The following is a 25,497-nucleotide window of genomic DNA, read 5'->3' on the forward strand; positions in this document are numbered from 1 at the left end:
ACAATAGATATACCTACCTATTTTTTTATTATTGAAAATGAGTGACTACTGAGTTTTGTCCGTCTGAGTCCCTGATTTAAATCGACAGTAGGATTATAAAAACAATCTTAGATTTGACGATTCAAAGGTTTTTGTACAGCCTACATGTACCTATAAAGTTTTAATTTATAAGTGTGAAGTTTGACTACCGTTAGAATAATTTTAACGTCATTTCGTTACCATTTTTATAAATGATCATAAATTACAATTACATTTATTAAACGAACTCCTGAACGCGAATCGCCTATGTGTACATTTTTAAAAATATATTAAAGTTTTTGTTAAATACGTAACTATTTTCACCAATCATTACTTATTATTTTATATGAATACTACTTATATCGAAAATTTTAATCACAAATTAATAAGTCTCGAACACGCCGAAGATAGGATCTCTAGCCATCTCTAGTCTGTGGAATAAATATCAAGGGTGGCAAATGGGGTTGGTGGCATGGGGTGGGACCCCATAGTTAGAACTATTAGGACACAATAGAGTTTGACGGGTCCCTTTAGGCATGGACCCCAGAATGTTGGTGCATTGGATGTAAGTTAATTTGCATTTTTTGTATTTATTTTACTCTTCAAGAGATGTTTGATTTTCGGTAGGTAATAAAATTTATTTCAACCATTACAGTTTTCGGTTTAAATTCTATTGAATAAACAGTTTTTTTTTGTATAAAAAAAATATTTTAATCATAAAGTAAAGCAAAAAAATGTCTTGAAGTAAACGTAATAATTTGTTTTTAATATTAGATTAAAGTGTTGGCTTTATGCAGAAATCCCTCCTAGTCGTAAATATAATAATGCTATTGACCATTGTATAATTTGAATAAATACGGTCACTCTTGCAATCCAATAGATTTGTTCTTTAAGAGTATACCCCTACACTCACCGTAGAACACAATCATAAAATTCCAGAGCGTGATAAGCGACATTGACTATTATTGTAATGATAACATTGACGGATACAAGCATCAATATTGCGAATAATTCAACATTTCATACGAAGTCCTTAACATAGCACTGCAGACATCCCGCAATTGATCATCAATTTGATTTCTTTTTTGTGAGCGAGCGATTGTAAATTATATCGTACGTAGTGAAGTATGTATGTCATATACTTACTTCGTTTTATATCGACATCGTTCATAAACTCTGATTATGTTCATTCAATAAAATGGTAACTGCGTTATTGTTCTCATATTCTCATACATTTTTATATATATATTTCTGAACTGGGATATTGTTTTGTTGTTCTTTAAACTCTTGATTTGACACACTTCAAAAGTTTAATAAACACCTAATTTGTGGCGTCACGCAACATTGTTAATCTTCGCAAACAACTATTCTCATGCAAAAGTTTTATCATGCCCTTTTATTGAAGTGTATTTTGAATATTTAATTGCGTGACATTGTGGTGTGACAAACAGAGACACGATAATCGATTTGTCACGCTTGTTCTTTGACAATGCGTGATATATTAGTATGGTTTCGTTTATTTTAATTATATATTATAATATTGTATATTCTTAAATGTTTAACTAAAGTAACTGTTTATCAAGCAAAATGTTGATGTTATACTTTTTATGTTTAAGTTTTACGATGACTGTTTTCGATCACAGCAGCTATTTCCAATGAAGTGTATTGCCCGACTTTAATTATCCGATGGGACGATAATTCGACACGACCGAAGAGTGGAATTTTATGACCAGGACCAACGGCTTTATGTACTTTGACACTTAGAGAACCCCGAACCTATGGTTATATAACTAGGGATATGGAGCCTACAATTGACATAAATAGATGGTATGTTTTTACTGTATACATTTTAAACGTAATAATATTTATTACATAGTTTCTTAATTATGTAAATATTTAAGTAATGGTGTTTTAAAGAAGGTTTTTTTATTTAGTTATACTACCTTGTTTATATTACAAATCGACTTTTTTCCTTAAAGACAGATTACTTGGGATTATAAAATGTATAAGATATAAATTTGAGGTCACAACTAATATTACCATTAACCAGCGTGTTCAATGTTCAAAAAATGTAAGTTTTAACTTTCTGCTTGACAACTTTTTCCGAAACTTGTCAATTTTGTTTTATTTTTTATTCCTCCATGATAAGTACTCATAGGAAGTTTTATTTTATTTTCAAGAATTTAATGTGGATGGATGTGTTTAACACTTTAATTTTTCTTATCCGGCTATAACGATTCCCTCGGTTGGATTGGATAGGGCTTAAAAAAATATTTTTATAATTTTAACTTTAAATATGTTATATTTACCGTTACATATTTTTGTCATAGTAAGCTTTTGACAAATAGCTGTCACCGTACCACGAGGGTAGATCTAAGATATGAGGCGACGGCTCAGCTTATCAGTACAATTATCGCTAATGCGCCCAGATAATATCTAGTAGGGAGAGTTACCTTACATTTATAATGGACCAAACAACACCCGTGACAAAAAGAACTTTTTCTTATTATTATTAAAAAATACTTTTTTTTTTTATGTTAGAGGTTGCAAACGAGCAGTAGGATCACCTGATGGAAAGTACTTTAATTGAGTATTTAATTTTTTTTGTTAATAAAAATTAAAGTATGTTTCTTTTATTACATAATATATAATTCAATCGATTGGACATTCAAATATCTAATTTTTTTTGTTTAAGCATTGTAATTTACAATAATATATGTATATCTTTTACAAGCTTCGTACAGGTAATTTTTTCTATTTTTTATAAAAATTATATATCTATTTAGTTTAAGAATCGATTTATAAATAGACTCATAAATATGTCTAGTTATTTAATCAAGAATACATATTTTAATGAAAATGTAATCCATAAACATTTATTATTTATTAAACTCTTACTATATTTTAAATAATACTAATAATATAATATTTTATAACATATAATCATATTCAAAGATATAAGTATCAATACTGCTGTATATGTTATTTTTTATATTAATTAATTGGCTTTACCCCTCTAAAAGGGAGAAAAAATCTAAATAATAAAAATAAAACAAACGAATAATATTATTAATTATATATAATATATTTCGTCAGTTACAATGGAAAACAGTTAATAAGAAATAGTTATTAGCATACAACGCGATTTTTTTTTATTTCAAATTAAACACTGATTTTACTTTTTGCATCCAAAAATGTGACATAATACTTAAAAAAGTATTTATTTCCAGTCCAATAGATTTTCTATCCCGGGGACATCCACAATGCCTCGAGGTGTGGGCAAAATAAAAAATCCTATTTGTCCTACGAGGCGGAATAATGAGCTCTTTTTACCGGTTTAATCCGGATCAGATAACTGCGGATCCGTAATACGATGTGCGTTTGATATTCATAAGTGCTCAAAGCATCGTGGGGTAGTTGGGTAATTTGAGACAATTTACTTAGAATAAAATAGTAAATGGTAGTAAGTTTATATATAAAAAAAATCATGATGGAATAATTGATTTGTAATTTATGTCATTTGACATTTAAAATGCTTTGTAAATTTTGCGTTATATTTTGAAACCATTTTATCATTACTTTTAGCTTTTTAAATAAGAATAAGGCAATAGTATAAGTCCATAGAACATTGTTTATAGACGTTTCCTTAATACTATAAATGTCACGTTATGGATTTAAAACTTGTTGATTACTGTTTTACACACATACATGATATATTTGCTTAGACAAACAATAGAATCGAACACAAAGGACCTCAACATGAAGATATGTAAAATTTTACACGTCAATAATTCTTATCCATTATAGTAATACATTGTATGTTGATAATCTGTATTCATTTATATTTACTTAATAATTTAAGCACAGTGTTTTGTTTCTCTATAATATTATTATAAATATTATAAAAAGGAAATATTTCATTGTTTCTTGAATTGTTTGGTAAGGATAAACACAAAAACTACTCAATCAATTTTAAAAAATCTTTCAATTATGGAAAGCTACGTTATTCCGAATAAAAAAAGGTTAGTTTATTTTAATAAAAAAAAAATCCTACGAGAATAGAACACTTTAACACAAGGTGTCAAATTTGCTTCAAAAGTGTTTATTATTCGGCGTGCGCTGCAAAAAGTATTGTTGATATGTAAAATATTGTTGTAATATCTACAAAGAAGTCTGCGAGGATGTATGTCTAACTAATATAGTTGCTCAACAATAATCCGTTTTTGTTATATTTAGTCCGTTAAAACACGAGTACGATGAAAAATTTTAAGATATATAAAATAATAAATAAATATTAAAGATATAGATTTAATTGGATAATTATTAATAATTATCATTATCCAATTAAAATATATCCCATAATTAGTATAAAACAACTTTCTGTGTCAGTCTGTATCTCTATGAACTCCTTCTAAATTTCTCAATGAAGTAAGGAATGCAAACTGCATTTTATATTCAATTCCAATCATAAGAGGAAAAAACCGAATAAAAAACATTTAACCGCAAATTGACACGATATCATTGGTCGAGAGAACGTCGACGGATTTGTTATCAGAATTCTGGAAGTAAAATTAAAGTGGATATAACTGGTTCAGTGTAATAGTGTTGTATTGTAAATAAAGATATATTAATCATAAACTCTTAATAGCGCACAATATAGCTGAGTTATTAGCAAATAGAATGAAGTATGTAAATCTAAGATTTGTTTATCTTTACTCCTACTTCGATTGGTATAGGTTATATGAACTTGTTAAAATTATCTTAACTTGAATTTTTAAGCCATGTAAACTTTCATCTTTTCTCAACAATATAGTTACGACACAAACCAATTCTTATAGTTTTCAAATTTCTCATTCATTCTCATAAATTAATTAATAATCGTTATAAAATAAATGTATTAATTGAACTAGAAATCTGATTTCTATTGTTATTTAATTTTTTTTTATCTGTTTGTGTATTTTAGATTAAGCGTGTTTACTTACAATTTCACTGAAATTGGTTTAATGCAATGAGTTTAATTATAATGTCATAAGTTTGACAAAAATCCTGCAAAATATCTAGTAAATGTAAAAAATAATAATATTATTTATACATAAATATTTGCAATTGAAGGAGATTCGAACGCAAATTGCCCTATTCTATGAACGGAAGATGTATTGGCTGATGTCATGCTGTCCGCTGATTGAACGACGGCATTTAGTAAAATGACTTGGCATAAAAGGCTAATTTAAGTATTTGACTGCGACAGGTTCTGTGTATAGCATAGATATGTATTTGTATTTGTACATTCATTCATATATTTATATTTATTTTAAGAAAACATTATTTTATAAGATTTAACATAGAGTAAATTTTAGAGAGCGGAAAAAAGTTACTGGCCTGTTAGAGAACAGCGCTCTATGGCTGGATAAAAAAAAAAACAAATGAAAAACGCGCGAACTTACTACGACATAACGTTGTTCTTTGTTTAGTGATTTAATAAAAAAATGTTTAATAACTTTAAATAATGTGTAATTAGTGGGGAAGATGTTTAAACACAACGAGACATTATGAACACGTTTATATCGAAATAAGTAAATATTATTTTTTTGTTGCTGACGTGAAAGGTTTGATGTGAAAAATAAGAAAAATTCCTAAGTATTTTTAAAAGTTACATCCGCAACCCATCCGCGCTGGAACGAATTCCTGGATAAAATTAGGTAGTCCATTTAATTTAAAAAGATTACAACATTTTCGCGCCGAATATAGACGAGCGATTTGCAGTTTACAATGAAACGAAATCAAAATAAAACTTCTCATATTTTTCGAAAATCCTAAAAAATCTGTTTAATAAACGCGAAGTTTCGTGGGCGACCCAGTAGTTTTAAGTTAACACTAAAAAGTTAGAATCTTGTGTAGCATAAATAAAAAACAAATTATCATTTAACTTCACCAAAATAAAAACTAATATTGATTTTATATTTAAGATACAATATACCTATACTAAAAGTTCACAAAAGTTTAACCTTAATTTTTTTCGTCGTCATAAGACAACAACCTGTAGATCTATTCTGTATCACGATCGTGAAATACTAAAAAGTGATAAAGACTGTAACTAACATAAATAATTACCATTCCATAATAATAATATATAGAGGAAACACAATTTAAAAACACCTATCATTGTAAGTCCTTGAACTTGAAGTGAGTTGAGAATTTGTTGTAGTTATTTTTTAATAAAATAATAAATTCTCAAAATTAAAATATTTAAGAATATGGTTATTTCTGATATAGAATAAAAATAAATTATTTCTTAAATTAATTAATAAATCCGAAAGGGATTAAAAAGTGATTTCATAACTAGATTGAAGAAACAAATAATAGAAATATACAGTAGCAAAAGTCGGTAACTATAAAGGACAGTAATTAAATCTTGAGGGCCGTTAGGGCTAGGGGCTGAGGGTGGGGGCTGTGGGGACTTAAATGAACGAGCCAGGTGCCTCCGATGTATGTTCGCGAACAAATGTTGACTTTATTTTATTGCCGATTTTGACGGATATAATAAACCCAAGCTTTGCTCTTTGTATTGAAGCCGTTTTGGTTGTTATTTGAACAGATAAGATGTTTAAATATATCTTTTGATTATTTAATGTAAAATATAAAATGATTTCGTAATTTTTATTTTATATTCTTTATTTTACGAAAATTAAATATTATGCTTTATTGTAAACGAATAATGAATAAAATAAAATACTAAAATAAAAATAAATACCATGAACAATAGGCTAGCGATAACCATATTTATAAGAACGGCTACATATTTCAGACAACCTTTGGATAAAGGACAATTATATTATATATTTAACAACACATTAAAAACCAAAAATATATAATACAAATAAATACGACACATAAATACATACATAATACAAATGATATGTATCAATTATACTAAAGTAAATATAAATGATTATTATATAAAAGATGAATGTTATTTAATACAAATTTTAGTTGGTGTCGTATTTGAAAAAAAATACGATATTTAAGCACGATAACTATACGAGATGGTATAACAGACACAGACGTTTTGTGTAAAATTTTAGCTTAATCAGCTGTGGAAATGGTTTAAGATCTGGTTGAAAATTTGGTCCATACTAAAACTGTATTGTATAACAAATCACAATTTAAATAGAAACAACATTTAAATAAAACAAAGTTACTACATCGATATTTAATTCCATTATTTTATTAAGATCGAGAATAAGAAATATACGCTTTTCACGTTATTAGTCTAAATTTAAAGTAGAAATGAAATTATATAATAATAATACGTAATAAAACCTTCTCTGACACGCTGTTGTTTTAGTAGGTTTTAAATATGATATTACTAAAATCTTCTTCTCATTTAATAGATTAGATTTCGTATAGAATAAAATGTTTACTAAATTTTAAATATATATTAAACGCTTATTTTATTTTATTATTATTACACAGTTCGAAGGACAAAGCCAGTATCTTCATAAATATTCATATGAATAGGTATTAAATTTTATACGATTTTCGTATAAACTGTACGCAACTTAAAACCGACACCCCGTTTTATTATGAATATCGTGTTTTTTGGTTAGAAATGCATTTTTTTGATAAAAAAAAATTCAGTGCATGAATGGATGCATTGTTCTCAAAGCTACGACAGATGGGAGCTGTGTTACAGCGATAAGGGTAAACGGTTTGACACCGCTGCAATCGGTCAATGTGTACCAGAAAGAGGGTAAATATAATAGCTTAAACACTTCATTCTAGTCACCTTTGAAAACTAACAAGAATACAGGCACACTGTCCTAACGAAAATAAAAGAAATTAAAGTATATTTAAAATAACAGGGTAATTGATTTCCAAACCCAAGGAGTTTTTCGTGTGAATTATAATAAAAGCAAAGAGTTCTAATAAGAAATAGGAACTATTTTTTTCTTTCTTTTTGCTAATATTGTTGTATCTACAGCTCACGTTATATTTCTTACTTGGATAAATTGGATGGTCATAAATCGGATTAGGATTAATAACTTATAGTTTTCGACACCATTAGATTTCCCAATTCTCATAAAAATAGTACATATAAATACGTCTTTCTTCATAAAGAAGGTTTTTATGCAATTCACTTTACTGCAACTGTCCGCCAGATGGTGCTGCAGCAGTTTAACTTCTATGTATACCGCTGAACCTATCGCCATAAAAATTGGTATAATATATCCACAGAAAGGACAACGTTATTTAAAAACATACTGTATATCCGTTTTGAAACCATAGATTGTCATAGTTTTATAGTTTTATGACAAAGAGATGACTAGCATTTTGCACATACATATATCTATTTAAAAAAAGCTAAATTTATTTTTTCATATTAAAGAAGGTAGTATAATTGTAACATAGATAAATAATATGTATTTAAAAACCAATAACATACAACCAATTATTTTCCTGATATACGTGAAATCTCCGTAACATTGAGAATTGGTCACGCGTAGGCGAGAGTTTGGTGTGTTTATTTGCTTATTTAACGTTTATTAAAATGTAATTATTGGTTTCAGAAGCCAAATGGTATCATAAGCGAAACAAATATATTAAGCCGTCAAATATATGACAGCGACAACTACGCCCAATTTTATTTTATTAATAAACAAAATTTATACTTACTAGTTTGTTTATAACGTCTTTCTTTTCGTAATACATAATGTTGTCACATTTATTAATATAATAAATATAATATTATTAATATTATAATTAATATTATTTTAATAAAGCCATATTATTGTTATTAATATTCTCATATCAAATGTGACCATTTCATATTAAATTGTTTTCGACATATTCCAATTCTAACTGAGCTAATGTATTATATATGTATTTGATATTAAACAAAAAAATCATTTACAAAAGGTTTCATCATTTTCAAATGAAATCAAAACAAAACCTGTCATCGGTTACGAAATTCCTAAAAAAAACTTTTGAATAAACGCTTTAAATTCAATTCTTTGGATGCATAAAATAAATATCATAGCACCGCTTGCAAAACCTTGAAGCCTTCCAGATTATTGATTTGGCTTTTTCGTTACCACGATAATTAAATAGCATTTTCCTTTAATACCCATACCGATAAAAAATATTTTAAAAATACACTGGTGCCAATGTATTCTTATACCTTTAGTATACTTTATCGGGTCTTGTTGAGTAAAAACGAATTTTGCGTCTTGCCATATTGTGTTACGGGTAGAATAAACATAATTTTCACATTCGATAATAGTGTTAGAGTTATTTTTTTTAAATTGTTTGTTAATTTATTAGAATAATTTAATTAATCATATGTCGATTGACTATTTTTAGAATATGTTGTAATGTAATATTTTCTTCACGATTAATACTGGCCGAAGGTCTGATACTGGCCGGTAAGAAAAAAAATGTCAAGAAACACTGCCGGTTTTGTTATAATTCTAATTATTTTTAAATAGTTAATAATTAAATTTTTAATAATTAGACGAGATTTGGATAATACGATATGTATTGTGAAACACGGATTAGTGGTTAAAGTAAATGTGAAAATAGTGGTAATAAATGAATTTGGACGAATATCGTTGTTTAAACTTGCGACCATTGTAAGAATAGCAGCCATAAGGAGTGATTATATTTGAGGCAGCTCAACTGATACAGATGGGTATTGTTTTAGGTTATAAAATAAAATGCAGATGGAGTGCACGAAACATAATAGTGAAGCAACAAAATCGAATGTAAATTCAGTTCTTTTGACGTATTAACAAAATACGCGTCGTTTCGTACCAAAGACAAGACAAGTCTGTTTCTGCATTCGTGGGAATATGCCTTCGCTTGGTTTTGTTGCATCATTATCAAGTTCCGCACGCTATTTTTATTACAATAATTTAATTTATTTACTTGAAATACTTTATTTACTTTTGTTGTGTTCGCTTTTAATATAATGTCGTGGGAATGTTATAATCGTACTATTTAACAATATTGTACTTAACTATCTGTGCATTGTAGTGACAGTTGAAGGATCCGCATGCGCGACACCAGTATTAAAAATGACACGCGCTACTTCAAGTGGGATATCATAACAATTAGTAGGGTATTAAAACATGATTGCCAATGATATGCTTAAAGATTTTTTATGTTTAGTATTTATAAGCGTATTTTATACGTTCTTCTAGTACCGTGCGAAATGTTATTTTTATTTCGTGAGAACTAAACAATTTTAGCAGTTTAGAAATAAAAATAACATTTATTAACAATTATTGCAGTATATTTTATACATTTTTCTTATTTAGATAATGATATAAAGATTTCTGGATTTAAAAAAATAAGATTTGTTTTCTATTTTTTATGTGATAATCTATGTTATGTATAGCTACATATTCGCAATTGGTTTATACTTAAAAAAAACTGTTTTAATTAAAAATATGTGGCGACAGTGTATTGTATCATTCATTAATCACTATTAATTTAATCATATCCTAGGTCCCTCCCTTGCACTGACGATCTTACATGACAGTTGATCTATAATAATTAATCCGGTCTTTATTCACCGGCAATTAGTAGTCGTTCATGATTTTGTATTCACTTCTGTTGCTTCACTTTAAGGTTTTTTCCTTTTGTTTTATAATCTGATGGGCTGGGGCGCCCACGGCACGGCCGGCACACGGTCGTCTTGACAGACTTGCCAATATGATTTCAATGTGTCCCAACTCATGTTGGATCAAAACAGACTGACCATTGATACGTTTCCAACCATATTCAATTTGTTTCGATTTGAGTACGTTTTGAGTCACCACCGTCAAACATGCAGCTACTACCTCATCACACCTTGAGGGTTGGACAAACACCTGGATTGTTGGACGATTGGGTGGAGTCGACACGAGGATTTTTTTTAAACTATCTTATATGGACTCATTCATCCCTCATCATTACATGTCCATTTAATGATAATTAAATTTTCTTTCAACTATTCAGTCATGGGAGCTAATTAAAAAAATCCTGTAACATACAAATTAGGTCGTCTATACTTTCTTATGACGCACATTTTTAAAATTAGATTCACACTTAAAATGACACTTCAACAGACTTCACACAGAATTCAAATTCAAAAATATTTTTTGAATTTGAATTCTAATCTTTTCAATCTTTTGATTTTAGGTGAATCTTTTGATTGTAAACAAAAACGAACGAACGAATTAAAACGAATCGATTTAAAATATATGTATATTATGTTATTAAGTGGTTTATTTATTGTTTATAAAATCGAATGAGCATTTGTACTCTCGACCAAATGCCGCGGCGCGTGTCCCACACGTGACCACTGTGAAACTATTTTCTCCTTATTAACCCTATTGTTCTGCCACACCATGCTATATTATTGTCTAGTTTCCTGCCTCGACTAGATATTCAATACAAAGCAATAATTTAGGATTGTCATGTATAGGTAAAGGTATATACTTATTTAGAATATATATATATAACTAGCTGCTCGTCCCGACAACGCTCGCTCACTATATTAAAGATCCTGTCATTCATGATTTTTGCGAAACTTTAACCGTTTACGCAGCGCACGCAAATAAAGCTCTAAAAGGAATACATTTCCTCCGTTTTTGAAATAGTTATCATTGATTGTAGTGTTCTTATTTGTTGTAGCGTGAAGATATATAACCTACCTCGATAAATGGGCTATTTAACACTGAAAAAAAAATTCAAATCGGACCAGTAATTCCTGGGATAAGCGCGTTCAAAAAAACCATCAGCATTATTATATTATTATATTATTATATATATAGACTATAAGACTGCTTCGTTAATCTAATTTACATAATTAGACACTAATAATTGTAATATATAATCCTAAATCAATTAATAATAATATATATGTCGAAGCATCAAAAAGTTTATTTACAATTTATTTTATTTTTTATTGTACAAGCTGACAACGTCAGTATTAAGTTAAAAAGGAAGAAATCGAAAAGTGTCAGAGTTGATGGAAGATTAGAAAAGATACGAACAAAAATGACGAGACTTATATTTTTGGAAATAAATATGTCTGATAACGAATTAATACCCAACCCTTCGTTATATATAATACATACTAATTACATTACGAGTATTAATTAAATCAATTTTGCTCTCATATTTTAGGTCTATATTATTGGTGCTCTTGAAATTTTGCAGAAAAGTTTCAATGAGGCAAGTTATATAGAGCTGTTGCACTGTAACTATTAGTAGTGTTAAAAAAATAACTATGAGTACTAATCAGTATTTCGACAAACGATGTTTCCATTCGTACGCAGATAATAAAGCGTTTTTTCAATGAATTATTTAAAAAAATAAGTCTCATTTTGAATTGCGGGTGACACAGAAATGATGAAAAAAATAATTAAAAGCAGGCGTCATACACACTTGTTACGAGTGTTTTATTATTAAATTAGTAACAAATCTTCGTTCAAAATGATTATCACCACACCAGCGGGTATTAATCGGAGGCGCGTGTCTCGCGTGTGTCGGCCGCGTGTTTACACTTGTGTGGAAGTTCATAAAGATATCAATTTCCCAACTAAATAAGTGTTACTTAGTAAATTACTTCTGGTTTATTTGTAATTTGAATTGGAGACACGTGTTGGTAGCACGGTATGGTCTGTGTGTTGGTTATTGTTGTGGTATCTGTCGCGATTTTGGTACAACTGTTTTTTTTGTATTGAAGCAAGTTAATATGGGCTATCATAATGTTATTGACAAAAATTTACATTTGCGTACTAAATGAAATAATTTTATTTAACTATATCTAATTAATTCGAAGCCGTCGTTAATTTTATTGCTTAATTTTCGGAGGAAGAAGAAATATATGCCAATTGTTCGAGTAATAATATTCTAGAGCAAAGTTTTCTAAAGTACCGTATAAAATTAGTAATAAAATTAACAAATGTAACGATAATAAAAGCTTCTATATAAAATTTGAATTTTTCGAAATTGTTGCATTGAAATTGTAAAGAGCGAAATGAGTGCGAGAGCTCATGGTTGCGTACTGTGTAGTATGAAAGGTCATGAAAATCAAGCGAAGAATTTTAACGCATATTAAATATTTATATATGTAAAAAAAACATAATTTGTTTTCGAATATGTTGCCTTTGCAGAATACTTTGAAATCCGAGGGAGTTATTAGCATATATCATAATATCGACACAGTACAGGACCACTATTCGTAAAGTAAACAAGTGGGCAAACGCAACATCAACATGTTACGGGTTGCCCACTCGACCCACGCTCCACTTACTGCAGATGCGTACTCAACTTCAATGACGTCAGCTATTATCTTTACAAACAAATATACAAAGCAAGGCCGGTTTTCAATCAACTTCAAGTATCAGGGCAGTTAGTGTGCCAAATGTTTCTATAACTTTAGAAAAACTTACCCCAATAGTTTAATACATTAATTAGTCAATGTATGTATTTAAACTATTTAAGATATAATTTATTTATGTAATAAAAACCCTAAAATATTACATACTATAACATTAACAGCCTGTAAATTTCCCACTGCTGGGCTAAGGACTCCTCGCCCGACGTGGAGAAGGTTTGAGGTATATTTCACCACGAGGCTATAATTCGGGTTGTGGGATACACATGTGACAGAATTTCGTTGAAATTAGACACGTTGGTTTCCTCACGATGTTTTCCTTCACTGCTGAGCACGAGATGAATTAGTTATTGTTATTTCATTTGAATTATTCATACTATCCTCCTTTAATCACACGACGAGTGCCTAAAAAGCAGGTAAATTTTGTAGATAGCCATCATGCCACCGCCTTTATACTAAACTAAGATACTCGTGTACACATTGTTCTGGCTTCGTTATACGTTGAATTATAATGTGTGAAAATGTTTAGCCAAAAACACACTGAATATAATGCAACGCGGTCTTTTTATAGATATAGATAGAAGATTACATAAACGCATGTTTCCCGTTACCCACTTCGTGTAGTTTGCCCGATTTTTATTTTTTTCGCTTCTTAAAGTAGTAGAATTTATATAGCCAATAAGCGGATTGCCTCACATAAAAAGAGTTACTCAAAACAAACTGCTTTATTCTAAGATTAGTGCGTTCAATTATACAAAACCTGCACCCTTCAATTTTATTGATAAGCATTTGTTATATTGGCTCGAAGTACTGGTGTATGTCACAAAACAAATTGTCAGTTTAGCAGAGATATATATAGATATAGTAGATGTATACAGTTAGGTATGATAATCACTTTTATATTTATTGTATTTATTAACTTTATATATTGTTATGTTATATAAGAAATACCCTTGAACCTTCAAACGCTCTTAATTAATGCAAAACCACATATGTATGTGTGGCTGGTTTATAATTTTTAATTTTTCAAAACAGGTTTTTGCTATGATTGGTCTACCTGCCCAGGTATTTTTTACTAACAAATTCTGACTATCGCAATCATGTCGAAACGTAATCGTTGCTGTTCGGTTGTTTTCTAATTTTACAAACACAAAGATCCAAATCCTGTTCGGTCGAAGTTGGATTAAAATATAATGGAGATCATAATAAGTAGAATGATTAAGCTGAGGTTTACTTTTACGAGATATTGTCGAAGAATGTAGCATAACGGTTATAAGTTAGTACTAGAATAATCCCCTGTTATTGCGTTAAATTTTCTTATCTTCACCAAAATTGTGTAATCACTTAAGGCTATCATCAGCGGCGGCCTTAGGGGGTGGCGAACGGGGCAATCGCCCGGGGCCTCGATCTTGCAGAGGCCTCGCGCAATAATCCAAGCAAAACTGAAATATATTTTTTATTTAAAACTTATGTTTTTGATCCCTAAATATTTATTAAGGTTATAAAATAATAGTAAATTAAAATAATTCATTTATTCAGAACATAATATATCGCGCCTCGAAACACTTGAAGATCGGTTTTTTAATCGCATAGTTCTCGGCCCATGCTTTAATTAAAGATTTTGGTCTAAGGCAGACGCCAATAACATCGATTTAAAAAATTATAATTTCTTTATATGTTAATTTTGTACTTATTTCGATGTAAAATATTTTAAAATTACACAAATTTTATTTATTTGTATAACTTTACCATCACTTGTCAAACATAACAAATACCAACCAAACAACCAGACCTACTTTCGAATAACATACATACTTTTCACCGAGGACGGGGGGCCTCGCAAAGACCTACCGCCCGGAGCCTCGCAATGGGTAAGGCCGCCGCTGGCTATCATGATATTTAAATAATAACTAATAAATAAATATATTTAAATACTTTAGGTCGAGTTTGATTTAGAGGTACTGATCATTCGTTTTGGCTCTAAATTAATTACAATGACATCGCCGAAAACGGCCATAAGTACAACAATTTTATTAATTAATAATAAATAACCCATATTCTAATGCTATAACACTAATAAGAACATAATATAACAGCCTGTAAATATTCCACTGCTGGGCTGAGGCTCTGAGGAGAAGGTTATAGGATATTTTAATACACGATAGCACAACGCACATACGCAAACGTATATCGTTATTTTTTTATTATAATACTGTATTTCGTTGAATAATCACCAATTATAAATATACCTAATAATATAATTTAGTATTGACATCACAATTAAATGTTTAATTTCAATAAAATCGATATAAATTCGTCAGCTGGTACAATCATTTGCGGTGACGTCGATTCATCTTCTGGATTAGAGAGTGGCTCTTTATTCATAGCTTTAAGGGTCGTTGTGTGATTATATATGATTGATTTTCTTTTTTCATTGTAAATCAGTGGCAAATTAAAATAACTACAACTAATCTATTTTAACTGACGTTTTTCCAATAACGTTTTGTGCGGTATCATTACCATTGCTATTTATAATATAACATGAAAACTGAAATGAAACATGGAACATGAAAACAAGGAAATATTTGGGTAAATTAAAATAAAGTTGTTTTTTTCTGCTAAAATATAATAATGTCATATTACATTTTGACCAAGTAGCTACATAAGCTTTTTCAAATAAGCACCACAGACATATTCGATACACGATTCGCTGCAATGTTATTACATGTTTTCATTAATATTAATATATTTTATATTAAAATACAAATCAGGTATATTTGAATTTGACAACACAATTATCATATAAAACTACACAATAATAAAACAACCCTCATAAAAAGTTAAAAATAAACAAACTAATATTGGCTTAGCTATACAAATACTACTCGTTGCCCGCGGGGCCGCCCGGGAATTTTAAATAAGTGTACACAGACAAACTTGTAAGCAATTAGCCTGGAGCCAGTGATGGACATACGATATCAAACATGTGGTCTTGTTTGACTGGGTTCTTTAAACAATTTCAAAGGTACATTACAACAAAAAAGCATAATTTTAAACATTGAACGATTTTAAGTTAATAATAAAATATGTTCATTACGTTTCTACCATTTATTTTTTAATAAATATAAAGATAAATTTCCATGACTTTATAAATTACTTTGTTTGACGATAATGACGATAAAAACTAAACTTTTAAATAACTACTATATAGTATAGTAGAAAATAACGGCGTATTTGAATAACATTAATAATGCTGATATCAACTACAATATTTTCATTATCTGTTTCAGCTTTCAAGTAAAAAGGTATTACGAAAAATAACTTATCAGACATTTTAGGATACGTTAAACTGAATTAATTGCTTTTTTTGCGACAAAACCGCCACATTTGCAATGAATATTTACAGGGTATCAACTTAATCTGAGGGGAACAAATGGATTTTACGCGAAATGCAGGATTAGTGGCTGTATGGGGACATAGTTTGTGGTGGGGTGGTTAAATATGACGTTAAATATTCGGCTACTAATTTACCGGGCTTTGAAAGCCATAACCATAACATAAAATCACTGATATAAGTTTTGATTGTTATTAATATTATCAATAATAATCATTTAGAATTTTCCTACATTTCGTTTTTATTATTTGAAAAATATGTTTTTTGTATTTTAAAACTACTGGTTTGATTTGAATAGTTAAAGGACAACATTTATCTTCGCAAAACGCTTAAAGTTGATTTGCTATTTATTTTCATAAGGATTAATACTTTAGAGAAAACTAGAAATACAATAGGTCGGTTGATTAAAAATTATCAACACATAAAATGTTTATTTCTATCAGAGAGATGAGCCAGAGACAAGATGATGTTAGACCGAGAGCAACTTAATCGATGATTGTGGGTTCAAATCGAGGCAACCACCACTGAATTATCACGTGTTCAAATTGACATTATAAATCACCCCGGGCTCGTTGGTGTCGGAAAACATTGTGAAGAGACCTTCATGAGTCTAATTTCCGTGAAGTTCTGCAGCCGACCAGCGTTGAAGCATCGTATTTGAATAAACTCTAAACCTTGTCCTCAAAGGTGGAGAAGGTCTTATCCCAGTAGTGGGACATTAACAGGCTGTTACTATTACTACTATCTATCATAGTTTTGGCAGCGGTTACTTCAAAAGCGCTTGGTCCGATAATTTTCTACTATGTTACTATTGCATACTATGCTATATCTATTAAGTTGTCTTCAACCAAATCATCATCACATTATAAAGAAAGAAACGCGATTAATATGCAAAGATAAATATTCTTATTTATTTATATTTAAATTTAAAAAAATGGTAACACACAAACTCATAATTTTTTATCATATTTTAGAAAGAGACATGCGGCGTAAATTGCAACTATAAACGGATGTTGATTTCCTGTTATTTATAGATTTGTAAAAATCAATAACTAAAACGGAGACCCATATCGAAAATGTAGATTTGTTTGATAAATAATTAATTACACGGTTTGTTTAAATAATTTATTTGTCTATTAGATATATAATAATATATATATCATCCTATTTCTAATTTAAATAAAATGATAGTTTAAATTTCTCTAAAGGCTGTTTATCTATTTTTATTTATATATATGTATAAATTATGGTAAATAGTGACCATCGCCCATAGTTATTGGCGCTGTAAGAAACATTTCAATTTGCCAACAGCATTGGGTAGCACTACGATGTTATATCTCTTGTTGTTTGGTTCAATCGCCCTTCTTGATTGCAATTTACTAAATAGTTACGATTTAACAAATAATTAATTTGATAGAGTGGAAAAAAGTTACTGGCCGGCTAGAGAACAGCGCTATGGCTGTATAAAAAAAAACGTGCGAACAGACGTCGTCAGTTTAAAATGAAATTAAATCAAAACAAAACCGGTCATAGGTTTCGAAATTCCTCAAAATCTGTTGAATAAACACGAAGTTTCGCGGGCGACTGACTAGTTACTGTAATAACTGATGTATTATGTATATATGAGTATTTACCGTTTTCTTTTGCAAAATTATAATTCGCTAAGGTAGATCGTAGGTAGGTACTCATTTATCAGTATTGTTAATGGACTATGCGTTGAATCTGTTTCATTTCTTGATTAGTTTAAAAGGTGGCGGACCCGAGGACCTGAGTACAAGTCCTGGGCTAAGCTAACAAAAGTAAGATGATCGAAGTTTATAAGTGGAGAGAAAAGCTTGGACCATTACCAGTGTTTACGGCCGCGTTTCTCGAAAAATACGTAAAGTCGTTGGCACTACACCCATTCTCTTTCTGGACGTATTGGATTTGCTGTCTTATCAGATTATTATAGTCAGGGAATAGAGAGCTTCTTCGTTTGCGGTTAATCTTATACACTATAATATCTACTGTACAAATTGCTAATTTGAGAATGACCAACGATGCTGAATTCGGTCATGAGGACATCATCACCAAGGACATTATAACGCCACCGGACAATTGTCGATTGATATACGTTACTTAGTATTATTCCATTTGAAAGTATTATCTCCTTCGTCTTTATAATTTATAGCATTATAACGGGAACTACATACATTCAATGATCCCAATAACAATATAATTCAAACATCTACCGATAAAAGCAAATCCTGATCCAACAAAATAGACCGTAACGAATTTCTAAAGCAAACATTAAATTTCGTAACACGAACCAAAAACGGGTGCCCCTATACTGAATTTACAACTGAAATATTGTAGTTGTGTAGGTCTCTATTGCCTTAATAAAGAGTCGAAGATTGCGTGGCAAATTTTGTTTATAAAATGGTATTTGATGTTGAATGTGAACAATGCACTTGCACAGGGGTGCGCAAAGCATTCACAACTATTCGCTCTTTAACAACCATTGTTCCAATTTGATTTATATTCATGATTTTTCCTTGTATTATTATTTGTTAGTAAATCAAGTGCGAATTCTCTTTCTCTGTTATTTGTTATCAGAAACGAGACCATGATATTATTAATAATGTTTTTGTTTTCAATGGCTTCGATTTCTGCTTTATCTTTAAACTCGTCGTCAAATTTAATATTTGAAGAATTATATAATGAAAAACCTTTTAGGTGCTAATCTTTGGATAAGAGTCAATGTTTTTAAATGCGGAAACTTAGCTAAAATATACGATACACCTATCATAATAATAGCTACCTATTCAATTATTTTAAAATATTTTATAGATTCGTAAAATTTCAAATTTGCATAACGCTTACTACTGTATTTGTTAAAACTTGTTCGTTTTATTAATAATTATTAATAATGGTTGAGATTGTTATTTTAGTTTTTGTAACAACGACAAAAAATATGTATGAGAATATATGTTTTAAAAACGGTGGACAGAGTATAAAATCCAATAATAAATGTTAGTGTTTAATTAAGATATTATCTATAATACTTAGTAACAAAAAAGTTAAATCGTCTCCTTTTTGAGTATTATCATTCTGAAAGGGGAACAGGTTTTAAATAATAACAAAAAATACAAAAATAAAAAAATATATTTTTACAATTCGATATGACTAGATATTATAAAATTTGGTAAATTATCTCAAGGGCACAATTCTTTATTGTCTTATTTTAATATATTTGGTAAACATACTTTTCTTTTTTCTAAATGACTAGCTTTTTTTTTTTACAAAAATAGGTCTTTATAAAAATATATTTATTAAGTTTGCGCGTTCACAACACTAGGGCTTCTATAAAAATCTCTACCAACGTATCTTTGGTCGTTGTAATACAAATTACTTTGGGAATAAAATGCCTCATTTCCGTAATTATATTTGTCGTTGTAACTGTAGTTGTGGTTAGAAATGGGACTGTAGTTACATGTATATTCACTAGTGTTAGTACTCCTTCTATTTTTAGCAGTTTCAAAAGCATTTTTAAATAGCTCGTAATTTTTCTGGTTGAAATATTCTTTAGAACTTTGAATTGAATTTTGTACCGTGGAATCAAAATTGTTATAGCTGTTAGCGGTATAAGTTTCATTGTAACAATTTTTTTGAAACATATCATCTCCAAAACTTGCAGGATGTGTAAAAAATCCAGTTCCAGTGGTTGACGTTATACAATTACCGCCTTTATTGTTTACAGAGACGGTAACATTACCAACATTTATAAGCACACCTTCGGGAGTTTGAAGGAAATTCGATCCATTTGCAAAAGGTTTGCTAAATCCTTGGAAACTTCTGTATCCATCTCCACTACTTTCGTCACTTTTGTTGGGAACAAAAATGTCTCGGAATGCGTCTTTGTTTACTTTCTCAGCTATAGGATAGTTTTCTAACTTCTCATAATTGAAACTTACTTCTTCGACTGGCAATTGTCCAGAATTTATGTTATCCAATGACTCTAAGGTTTGGCTTAAAGCGAAAATGTAGTTGTGTGCAAATCGCAGTGTTTCTATTTTCGTCAGCTTCGTATCTTCAGGAAAAGTGGGTAGAACATATCTAAGCCGATCTAGAGCTTCATTTAACATGTGCATCCTATTTCTCTCTCGATCATTGGCTTTCATTCTTCTATTTTTTTTTATTCTTAAGATCTGTGTAGGACTTTTACATCTTGATACTCTATTTTTGCCATTAGCGTATTTTCGTTTTGGTTTATTTGGATCTTTAGGTTTCTTATCTTTCAGTTTTACTGGTGTAGACGTGTTGTTCAGTGGTTGAAAGTCTTCGAATACCTTGACATCTTCAACCGGTGTAGGAAAACGATAGGTATATTCATCGGTAAACAGCTTTCTTCGTACATGACTTTCTTTATTTGGTGTCATAGAAATTCCTAAATCTATTGTATCATGTTTTATCGGAGTACTCGTAACAGAAATAGGCGTGGCCAATGAGTCTGTATGTGATTTTTCAAAACCAGAATCGTTACTGCAGATACTGTCATTGAAATCGCAGTAATCTTCAAAATCAGTTCCGAACATTGTTGTTAATCTGCAACAAGAGGATAAGCGTATCAATAGAGTTAAAAAAAATAATTACATAATATTTCTAATATCATCATCATCATATCAAATAATCAGTTTTGTATAAGAAAAACATAAAGAATGAGACTTTTAAAACTAAAAACAATTTTTTATAGTTCGGTTTAGTTTTCACAAAGTTTGGTATTTCTTTTTTTTGTTAGTGTATATACATAATTGTAGTCAAGTGTGTTCCATATGTTTAACTTAGTAATTTTCGTGTCAACTCCAGTGACCCCTAAGCTTGCGTGAGCAATGTGTTACGGTAAAGTCAGTTGAACTTTATCACTTCCGACTTCCGGTCTGTGATTTCCGGTAAGGGGCGCTTAAAAAGTTAATTTGTCTACACTTCACGCGATTATTGGTAAAATAATTATTGAATATTTTTTTTAATTATTTTAATTTATAATTATTATATATTTTTTTTTATAATATAAATTAAAAAAAATTTCATTTGTGAAATACATAAAATTGAAGGTTGTTTTAGATACGTGTCTTATAATCTAATTTTTCTTACGTACTTAGTTTATATAGTCAATTAATAGTTACGAATACTACAATCATGTTTTTAGACTGTTAATAGTCGGAATATCGTAATGAAATAATATATTATGCTTACGAATAACGACTTTAAATGGACACTATCCCTTTCCGCGTGACACGTGACTTGCACGTGTCTGTAATCGAACCATTTTAATATAGTTGAAAGCCGAACGAGAAGACGATTGAAAGAGGTGAACAATTAGAGTCACTAACTTCTAAGAATATGTTTCTTAAAAGTGAGACTTCTCAAAAACTAACTCATGATATTATGCGATATTTATTAGTAACTTTTGAAAGAAGCCTGTGTTTTGATTTTTCACAGTATTTATTAGGTTATCTAATAGCTTATTTGCTTACATACCATACGCTGATCAGAATTTGGTAGACACATACATATTTGTGTCATTCATTATTTAAAAACAAAATGAGCCAATGTATCGTGAAGTCCTGTAAATGTTAATAATAATTCAGAAACTTTATAATTAATAAATTGTGATAGATAATATAATATGTATATAGTCACAAACTCAGTCAATACGATAAAACATGATCATATCTAAATAAATATCTGTAACGGTAAGAATGTTTTTTTGTTTTCTCGTGTTTCTGAATGTTATTCGAAAAACATTTATAATTTCTTAAAAATCTTTTTAAAATGAATCTTTAATTTAAATGAAATAAATATGTAAGTTAAGACATAATTACGCCACGCAACAGCTTTTATATCATATAAAATAATCTATAATAACAAAAACCATGACACATCTCATCATTTTGGGAGTATCCTATACTGATTACTGGTAAAATATTACCTTCTTTATATATTTGAGTATCTATCTCATAACGCTGAGTTTACAAGTATAATTATTAATTGTTTTCAAGGCTACGTTTTTCAATTATTCTGATATCATATTTATAATAACTGCCTAATAGGTAAGGATATAAAATTAATATCTTATAATAAATCGTATTTTAATATGAATTTTGATCAGGATAACAAAATTTAGGTTTACTGGGATATTAGATACTCATAGATAATCATGAAAAATATTAAATTAAAATATAAAAAATTGAGTAACTTTAAATGTAGATAGAATCGTAAAAATAAATATTATGCGTGCTCAGGTCAAGCTACCACCCGCTATGTACATGACGTTACCACCTGCACGCGACATGCACGCGACGTGCGCTACTTCCCTCATTCATTATTCTATACCCTCGTAACAATTGTTTTGTGTTTAACTTCTAATTACAATATAGTACAAATATACCAAGTGCTGTAAATATAACTATTCTATTAATATTTGAAAACAATGTTTTGAGGGCAGCCTAGCAATGTAAAAACCTATACCTGTAGCTACGACCTTGAGTTCTTGGCATTAGTTTAGAGAGGTAAATAGAAATATTAGTTATTCCAAAATTGAATTTATTTGAAAGAGAAGAAATGGAAAGTTAATAAAAAAATATAAACATATAACTAACTAAAAGAACAATCTAGATAATAATACTATTGGGGAAAGAATATTGTTGTGATTAAAAGTTAACAGTAGATAAAGATAGTAAATACATATATTATATTTTATCGATGAAAATTATTTAAGTTGTTGATTTGCTTTCCTCGTTTAGAAGCGTCCGGACAAGTACTACCCATTCATAAAACAATTCAGCGTAGATTATTTTTGAACTTACAAATTCCTGTCCTGTAATTGTTTTTGATAATAATACTCAATATTTAATTGTAAAACTTCAATATTGGTAGAGATTTTAGGAAATAATAGAAATTAAAGTATTAGAAACAGTATCGGATAAAAATCTAACCGTCATGGCACGTAGGGCGTAGCGCTTTTTAATAAGTTATCTTAAGATAAGCCACGATACAATAGTCCTGCGGAAACATTGTTCAGAAGCCCACCGAATTTTCTTAAATATTTGAGTTTTTTGATAACATGCGTTGCCTATAAATCTATTTCCTAATTTGATTAAATAATAACGAAATTCTTTTCTAAAATTCAACGTCAATCTTCTTAAGGAATTAATTTTCAAAATTGCTGTCCAACTCTAGTTTACTCATAAGCAGTAGCCTAAATACGGAAAACTATATTTCTAATTTTTCAAAAAGGATGAACTCCTATACAAACTTCATCCGAAATTTCACCATCTTTGGTGATAAATTTTCAGAAATGCTTTTACAACGCTTTTTAACTTATTAACAGAAGCCTAAATATCGATTTTCATATTTCTTATATCAGATATAACAAATTTTAATACAAACTTTCATCCCCTTTTGAACCAACTTAGGATATAATTTTTTTTTAAATCTTTCCTTTACCTGCGACCCGTTACGCTAAACGACAAAGGCCGTGCGCTTTAAAATTCTATGAAGTAAAAAACACTGTGATCGCGCTAGTAAGACCTAAGTATAATCACACTTTGTCCAAATTAGTCAGAATGTGTAGATCGGAGACCGTGTGCTTAAAAGAGGATGTATCTTTTTTATTTTATTGTAATTAATAAATTATCCTTATTAATAATCTTTTGATTGCTTATAAGATGTTGTTACTAATTTGTTATACACAACACAATATTCCAACAAGTAATCAATAGGGAAACAAGTGAATTATGTTAAAACATGACTTATATCTTTTTTATTAGGAATCTCTTGAAACAAACCAATGCGATAAAAAGGACAAATTTATAAAGAAGTTTATTTAGTTTATAATAAAGTTTAGTTTTTGATTGGAGATATATACATAATATAAATTTAACGGCTATTTCTAATATTTTAGTATTACCAAGTCTTTGTTACTTTGATCTTTGCATAATAACTTCATATTAGATAAAACAATTACGATTGAGCCATAACGATTGGGGGGAATAAATTATTTTCCCAAAGGCACTAAAGCCGTTAAACTTACTTTATACACAGAATGATTTTTCTATCACCGGTATCACACCACTATCAACACTGGACACTAACACTAAATTATACTATTAAAATAAAAATATATATATATTATCCATGACTAGACTATATTATCTGTGGTTGTGTACTCCCGCGCCTGTGACGCCACACTGTGGGCTGAACGCCGTTCACCCTATTTTTATGGTGAAATTTTCCAATTGAGTATTGTAGGTGTTTTAGGACACGCCCCATACTCGAAAATGGCGATAGAAAAGTTTCGTCACTTATTTTATGTGCATATACGCATTTTGTAAGTTGAATATTTGTATTATAAATTTTAATAAAGTATGTATAGATATTCATTTATAATTTAATATTAAGTCGATAAATATTTATTTTTATCATTTTATTTAATGATAAAAAATGCTACATTGAGTGTTTTTATCTATTTCAATGTTTATTCAACTCAAATAACGTTAAAGTTTGTCCTGGACGAACTCGCATGTAAAACGGTAAAGCGTAATAATATAATTACGGTTAAGTAACATCGGCTCATCAGATATTCTTCCGAAAAACAGCAATATTTAGTATTGTTGTGTTCCGGTTTGAAGAGTAAGCGAGCCAGTGTAACTATAGGCAG

General features: G+C 29.5%; 1 protein-coding gene across 1 annotated transcript; it reads right to left on the reverse strand.

Annotated features, from left to right (window-relative positions):
* Positions 1-20,110: 20,110 nt before the first annotated feature.
* On the reverse strand, positions 20,111-21,373 carry LOC113393350 (basic helix-loop-helix neural transcription factor TAP). Its single transcript, XM_026630196.2, has one exon. It carries the CDS (start codon positions 21,371-21,373, stop codon positions 20,111-20,113), a length of 1,263 nt encoding a protein of 420 aa, XP_026485981.2.
* Positions 21,374-25,497: the final 4,124 nt, after the last annotated feature.

Source organism: Vanessa tameamea, chromosome 6 (genome assembly GCF_037043105.1).
Source record: "Vanessa tameamea isolate UH-Manoa-2023 chromosome 6, ilVanTame1 primary haplotype, whole genome shotgun sequence".
NCBI lineage: Eukaryota > Metazoa > Arthropoda > Insecta > Lepidoptera > Nymphalidae > Vanessa > Vanessa tameamea.

Coding starts and splice junctions, on each gene's coding strand:
- LOC113393350 (XM_026630196.2), bottom strand. CDS start 21,373: ATGTTCGGAACTGATTTTGAAGATTACTGCGATTTCAATGACAGTATC.